General features: G+C 36.6%; 1 protein-coding gene and 1 pseudogene across 1 annotated transcript; both read right to left on the reverse strand.

Moving 5' to 3' along the window:
- Positions 1-2,842: 2,842 nt before the first annotated feature.
- Positions 2,843-3,106, reverse strand: LOC123819135 (annotated as a pseudogene).
- A 3,592-nt stretch (positions 3,107-6,698) lies between these two features.
- Positions 6,699-7,364, reverse strand: LOC123819053 (BH3-interacting domain death agonist-like). Its single transcript, XM_045839360.1, has 2 exons — positions 7,328-7,364; positions 6,699-7,063 (listed from the first exon to the last, which is right to left on the reverse strand). The coding sequence occupies exons 1-2, from the start codon at positions 7,362-7,364 to the stop codon at positions 6,699-6,701; spliced, it is 402 nt and encodes a 133-aa protein (XP_045695316.1).
- Positions 7,365-7,831: the final 467 nt, after the last annotated feature.

Here is a 7,831-nt window from a genome sequence, read left to right on the forward strand (position 1 = left end):
ATTATATCCATGGGTTATGTCATTCCAAATAAATCTTATTTATTCACTTATTTATATGTTGTCCCTCTCCTCCACTAGATTCTAAATTCCATGAGGAAATGTATCATGTCTTGTCTTATACAGAAGTATGTCCTAGGCACCTAAAATAGTACCTAGCATATAATGGATCTAATATAGCTGTTGAATAAAATAGTAAATTTTAACATGTATTTGGTATATCTATAAAGTGCAAAGCAAGAAAAAAATAGAATGGTAAGAAAAATCCTATTTTTGGAACAGGAAGACCTTCTAGAAGGACAACTGCACCTATTAATTATGTGAGGTCAGGTTATGGAAGTCACTTTTTATAATGAGCTGGAACCTGTTTATGAATCTTGAGTACCTGTGGGGATTGAAGATTTCTAGAGGATACTGACAAACCTTGGTTTTGGCAGAAGTTAATTTAGGGACTATGAGTCTTTAAGACATACAGATAACTTGATAGGATTGATATATTCTAGCAGAAAGAAGTAATTTAAATAGAATGAGGTATAATCTGACCATTATTATTATATTTGTATAGTTTTTCATTATTGTTAGTAATAATAGTAGTTAAAAGTGATAGTGTCTGGCATATGGCAGGCACCAAAAGTAATTGTCAAATGAATGAATGGCCTATCATTTTTAGATTTGCTGTCTCTTTTATTTCAAGATGTCTTCAGAGCAAAAACAGACTTTCCATTCCACCCAAATTTCCAACTTAGATATACAGTGAGTAGGCCCAGCATAAACTCTGAGAAGAGCCATGGATCTAATCTATTCCAACTCTCTTCCAAGAGATAGATACCAATTGTTTATACATATACTTGTTTTATAGAAATAACTAAAGTTCACAATATTTCCATATGTTCATTACTCAGTTTCCATTTTAATTAAGAAGAGATGTCAGATGTGGCTTCAGGCAGGTTCTCAAAACATAGCAGTAAGTTGCAGAAATGATCAGTCTGGGAAATCAGTGGAATTAGTTTGCACAGAATAATTCAAGTTATAATATGAGGCTGAAAAAAACATTTACCAAACTTATAAGACCCTTAATAATAAAATGCAATGCCAATTTAAGAAATTGTAATAGAAGCATATATTTAGTTCAAGAATTGGGTCCAGCTTTCTACACAAAAGCTTCCCTGTTAATACACAGAGATCAATTTGTAAATATAATTACAATGTGGCTTTTGAGTAGAAGAAGATTTTGTTATAATAATGTTTGTTTTGTTCTTATCTTCCACCTAATTACTTACCAGGTCCTGTCAACTCCACCTCATAAATATGTCTTGAATTATTGTCTTTCTTTTATTCCCCCTTCCACTTCCTCATTTCATCATGTTTTCCCTGAACTGAAGCAATGACCTTTTTACTGCTTTCTCTATCTTCAGTCTCTTTTCTATTTTAATCTAATCCTTTAGAAATCTCAGCTACACCGTATGATCTAAAAAAGCTCTCTAGTAATCAAGTCTGATCATATTACAGCCCACTAACACTTTTTAGCAAAATCTTCAATGACACTTCACTGCATTGCAGGAAGAAACAGAATATACACACGTACACATGTACATGCACACACACACCTTTAAAATAGATAACCAATCTGCTTTTACAGTCTCAATCCACAGTTCCATCTTCTTCTAAAAAAATGTCTCCAAATAACCTATGCCTCCATAGCGATTGCCTCAATACTTGCCAATTCTGCTTATTTATTTATTTACTTACTTACTTACTTACTTATAGAGAGAGGGGAAGAGAAAGAGAAAGAGAGGGAGAGAAACATCAATGTGTGGATGCCTCTCACATGCCCCCAACTGGAGGCCTGTCCCACAACCCAGGCATGTGCCCTGACTGGGAATCAAACCAGTGACTCTTTGGTTCACAGGCCGACACTCAATCCACTGAGCCATGCCAGTCAGGAATATACTTTCCAATTCTAAATTGTACCAAGTTTTCCTTCATCTGCTCAGGCTCTTTCTGCATCCTGTAATACCTTTCTATTCTTTACATGCCTACTAAAATCTTTTTTCATCAAGACCAAAATCAAATGCCACTTCCTCTGTGAAACTTTTGTTGATTCACCTACTTGAAATGATTTTTTTATTTCTACAATATATGTTTTTTTTCTGCATCTTTTTAATATTGGTTTTCACAGGCTCAACTCATTGCCCTTTTTCTCACTTGTATCCACAACACAACCTTCAAGTTGATGGTGCTATCAAATATTATAGAATGGTAAGGAAAATGACAGAATTGCAATGTGCAAGGGAATGGTTTTATATTTATGCACTAAATATAACCATTTCCCTGCCAACTCCAAGGCAAAAGTACCCAAGAAACCGTGTTATGATGGCAACACAATATATGTTTTAACATAGTATTTTACACTTTTCTGTTACCTCCCTTTTGTTGTTTGAATGTGTCTGCTTCCATCACCACATTGTTAGCACCTTTAAAGCATGACCTGCATCTTCTTCAGCTTTATCACCTACTCTCTCAATCTACTCAGGTTGCTATAATAAAACATTTTAAACTGTGTGGCTTAAATAACAAACATTTATTTCTCATTATTCTAGAGACTGAGAAGCGTAAGTTCATGATGCCAACATATTTGGTTCCTGGAAAGAGTCTACTTCCTGGCTTGCAGACACTTACCTTCTCACTGTATCCTCGCATGCCAGAGAGATAGGATGCTCTGAGGTCTTTTCTTTTTTTTTCTACCAGTCATTTTTATTAGGTGTTAATTACAATATGAAAGGATTACAATATGAAAGGTGCTGTGCAAAGATAATGGTGAGGAATGGTCCACAGTGGGCCCTCTTCAGTGGTACTTGCATTGCCGCTTATGTTTGAGTTCCTTATAAGAATAGCAGTGGTTAAAAAGCATGTAAGCTGCCAGGATCATAGAAACTTGAGCAGCATTCCCTTTCTTCACATTGACATACTTGTAATACCAGTAGTAACCTCTTTAAAATGCTCTACCAATGTCTTTAGGGGTGAAATCCTACATCATTATCCAGCTTGGCAGGTCCCCTAGTTTGACATTCATGAGTCTCTTCTCCTTCAGTGGTATGACTGATGCCATCTTGGAGTCCTTCTTTTCCTTTTTTATAAAGGCACTAATGCCATCATGGGGGCTCTACCCTCATGACCTAACTTAAACCTAATTACCTCCTAAAGGCTCTACCTCCTATTACCATTACATTGAGAGTCTGGGATTCAACATATGAATTTGTGGAGCACACACTCTTACCATAATGCTTACACATTTATGCCTACTCCCTTTACTATTTAGTACAGCCTTGAGTATATAGTAGATTTGGAGACATAAAAATCAACCTTTCAGATATCCAGCTGCTTTCAGATCTTTGTCTATGGTTGACCAGCAGTCTTTGCTACTATACTGTGATCACCTTACATGGAAGGTCTCCTTTTGTCCAGGCTTCTCTCAGTGATGAAGGTAAGCAGAAATACTAAGGAACACCAGCATGTGGGAGAGTTGAGACTCTTCTGATGATTGATATTGTCTCCAGAACTCCCATTTGCCTTGGAGAACTCTCTCTTTTTTTTAAGATTTTAGTTATTTATTTTTAGAGATGGAAGGGAGGGAGAAAGAGAGAGAGAGAGAAACATCAATGTGTAGTTGCTGGGGGTCATGGCCTGCAACCCAGGCATGTACCCTGACTGGGAATCGAACCTGCAACACTTTGGTTCACAGCCCACGCTCAATCCACTGAGCTACACCAGCCAGGGCGGAGAACTCTCTTATGACTGCTCTGTAGTCTAAAATACATCCATGCAACAATCCTTTCTTCAGTCTCTTCTTTACAAGGTTTAGATCTGTATTGCTGTCTGATGGTTCTTCTGACCTCCTCTCTCCATTCTCCCTCACAAACAACACCCCTGAAAATTCTCTTGCATGAGTAATTCCTTCTTTGTGTCTGCCTTTCAAAACACTTTGAGTAACACAATAGGTTTGCATGAATCAATGAATGAAGGAATGATGTACCCTTTCTTCTGTCTCCCAGATGTCTTGGTGCTACTTTCTGATATTTTAAATTCTTTATATAATCATCAACTTGGGCCTTCCTTACTTTTCAGTGCACTCTTATGTATTGACCTGGGAGCTCTAGCATTATCAACTTTTTACTAGTAGCAAACCCCATATATATGTCTAGGTCTAGTGACTAGTGACTTGCTCATTCTTGTACTTATTTTTAAACACGTTGTTGAGGAAATCATATTACTTTGAAACAATAAGTGACATTATCAAAAATTATAACATTGTTTTATGTCTCTATAAAATTTATCTCAAGGCATTTATTATCTGTCCTGACTTTGTGCTTGTTTTCAGCTACACTTTTTGGAGCTTAAAAGACATAAACATATCAGAAGAAGAGCAACATAGTTGCTGGGGCACTGAGCCCATCACTATATTTCTATTATTGTCAATTGAACACTGGAAGTATGGCCATCAGAACAGAAAGAGGTTTCCAGGCAATGTCTAGATGTAGTTTCACATCTCAAATATGGAAGAAAGAGGGAGAACATTAACTAATAAACATAGAAATGTTATTAATATTAAATTCCAATCTTTCAGCAGCAAGACAGACAAGATCAACTCTTACCTTCTAAATTCCACTAATCTGAACCTATGTCCTTCCCTCTCTCTCTCTCTCTCTCTCTCTCTCTCTCTCTCTGTTTCTTTCTTGACTTCAAAAGTAGAATAGTGTATTAATCAAAATCCTCAGGACATGGAATTCTTTCATTATTGATCTGTGCAAGTTTCCTGTCTTGTCATTCTATCATTTTGTCATGATTCCTGCCCCATATTCACTGGACATGTATGTGTACTTGCGAAACTATATGATGTATACCATAGTGGGTAAGAGTGAAGATTTGGAATCAGATTGTACTTCAATTTAAATCTAAGCTCTCCTTTTAAACAGCTATGTAAGATGGCAAAAACTGCTTAACACTCTTGATGTTCATTTTCTTAGTTTGATTGTGAGGATTTGATGACTTAATACAGGTGATACCCTTGGAAAAGTATCAGGCACGTAGTAATCCCTCAATAAATGTTTTCTATTCCTTTGCATAAGCATGCATTTTTAAATTTCATGAATAATAATAGTTCAATAGAAGTTATTGTATTCCTTTTTTCTACTTAACACTGCATTTGTAAAATTTAACCATGATGTGGTATGCCCATCTAATTTATTAGTTTGACCACTTTAGAGTATGTCATAATATTCTTCCATTATTGATTATATTTGTAATAGACACCTAAGTTGCTACTAATTCTTAGATACCACAAATAATAACATTTCTTTTTTGAAATATGTCCTGGTATTTTTTCTGTATTTAGAAAGATTTAATGATTTATATTAAACAAAAAGAAAAGCAAAGAAAGCAATATAAAAATGAACAATAATAGCTTACATTTATATATTACTTTGTAGTATTTCACAGTACTTTCACAAGCCCTTATATCTTAATTATATTCTTTTTTATTTTTTATTATTGTTCAAATAAAATTTTCTCTATTTTTACCCCACCATGCCCCCCCATCCCTGCCTCCCACCTTTGAAACTACCCCCTTTGGCTTTGTCTGTGTATCCTTTATACACTTTCTTTATACACATTGTGTATATTCATTTTCCCTTTTCCTATCCTGAGAGATGTTTTTCTTTCTCATCAGTTTGGTTCACCCATTTTAAAGTCATTAACAATACACAGATGTGGCTTTGTATAGATAGAAGGAAAAGGGGGCTCTAATATATCCTTTGGGATCACATTGTGCAGCAGGTAAGAGACACCTAATAGCAGCTCATTTTTTCACATAATATATTATAAAGCCTGTAGGTAGATGACTTTATCCTTTGTAATGACACTGTGGTAAAATGCTTTGTCTACTCTTAATAATGCTTATACCAGCTTTCTTTATATTGAATTATTTCACATTTGATACATACATACACACTTGTACACACAGATATATTTGGTGTGTGTGCATACATGTATGTGTACTTGAATATATTCTTTTTTACTGTTAATGTTATATTTTTAGTGTGTATTTTATGAACAGTATATAGTTATTTTTTAATGCAACTTGAAATGATTTTTCTTTTACCTTGGAATGTTATCCTAGCCTTTATTTTAATTGATGACTTATTAGAATTATTTTCATGATCATAACTTATGCTTTCTATTTGAGTTTTTAAATGATTTTTATTATTTCTTTTTTTGATGGCTTGAGAATTTTTTTGAATTTCGTTTTTAATTTACTGTTGCAAATTATGGAAGCTACACAGACTACTTGTATGCTTTTAACAATTGCCCTTAACATCTTTTTTTTCCAAGGCTTCACTTTAATAAACAGTGTTTTGTTTTGTTTTGTTTTGTTTTGTTTGGACAAAAAAAACATGAAGTGTGTTTTTTATCTTCTCTCTTATAATCTGCTTTTAACTTTTTAATTTTCTAGTGGGGACCCACACAGCTGAAAAAGATAAAGGCACAGCAGGTAGATTTATAAGAGATCAAGCTTGTTCTAATATGTGCAAGTTGCCATTTTCATTCAAGTGTATCAATGGGGAGACTTCTAACTGGGGCACCAGATTCAACCATCACCTTTAAAACAGTAGAAACAAACAGCTGTTATGCTGAGTCCGTCTGCTCTAAGAGCTTTGTGTATGCAGTTGGGCTCTGTCTCCACAGGATGCAGGTACCAACTGAACCATCTGCAGCCACCTGCAGTCCATCTCATTTCTGACTAAGTTTCTCATGTAGGTGAGCAAGTTCTGGTTAATAAAATTCACTGTTGTGTGGAAGACCTTGCACAGCAAGGATGGAGTGTGATTGGCCACCTTTCTGGCCAGCAGTATGGTCACCAGCAGCATTGTCTCCTCCTCCTCCATGTCTCTAGAGCAGGCCTGCAAGACCTGGTCCACTGTAATGCCCAGGCATTCCCTCTGGTCTTCCTCTGACAGGCTTCCATCCCTAAATTTCATCACCAGGCGGTCCACCACACTCGGGGGAGACCCTGTGGTCCATCATGTCCCCAGTCTGGGTGAGCTGCTGGACGATGTTCCGGATGATGTCTCCTTGAATCGCAGAACCTCTATTTTGGCCCTCTGAGACAAAGTGGCTGCACCAGCTGCCATCTCTCTGAAGCTTTTCCTCACAGTCCTCCTGGGGGCCAGTGGGCATGGGCAGGGCACGACCCACCCCTTCAACTCCTCCTGGAAGTTGTCGTTGGGGCCATGCTGGAGGAAGCTGAACACCAGCAGGTCTGTGAGGCACTCACCCCAGAGGCTGGAACCATTGCAGACCTGAGGATTCATGGTGGCTGGTGGTGCAAGTGGAGTCCAGACACAGGTGTCTGGGGCAGCAGCCCCCAGCAGTTGTTGGAGACACAGAGGCAGCCTGCCCTTACTATCTTAATATTTCATTCTAAAGTTGATCAACATTACTACTTTATTCTGAACAAAAGAAAGGGCCTTTAGAATGCAAAATTACAAGCTTTCTTTCTAGCGTTTTTGTTTTATTTTATTTTCTGTTGCTTAATGTTTCCATTTCATTATTTTCTTTTTAATTTTATTGTTGTTCTATTACAGTTCTCCCAATTTTTCCCCCATTGCTCTTTCCTGTCCTACTCTGCCTCCCTCCCACTGTCAGTCACCACCCTGTTAGCTTTGTCCATGAGTTCTTTATAAATGTTCTTTGACTAGACCCTTCCCTTTCGTACTCTTTGTTTTCTCAAACTTTAATTCTATGTGTTAATTCCTCAAATTAAACATTATTATTATTG

This window comes from Phyllostomus hastatus, unplaced genomic scaffold, assembly GCF_019186645.2.
Source record: "Phyllostomus hastatus isolate PE091 unplaced genomic scaffold, TTU_PhHast_1.1 phas_contig_30, whole genome shotgun sequence".
In the NCBI taxonomy this organism is placed as follows: domain Eukaryota; kingdom Metazoa; phylum Chordata; class Mammalia; order Chiroptera; family Phyllostomidae; genus Phyllostomus; species Phyllostomus hastatus.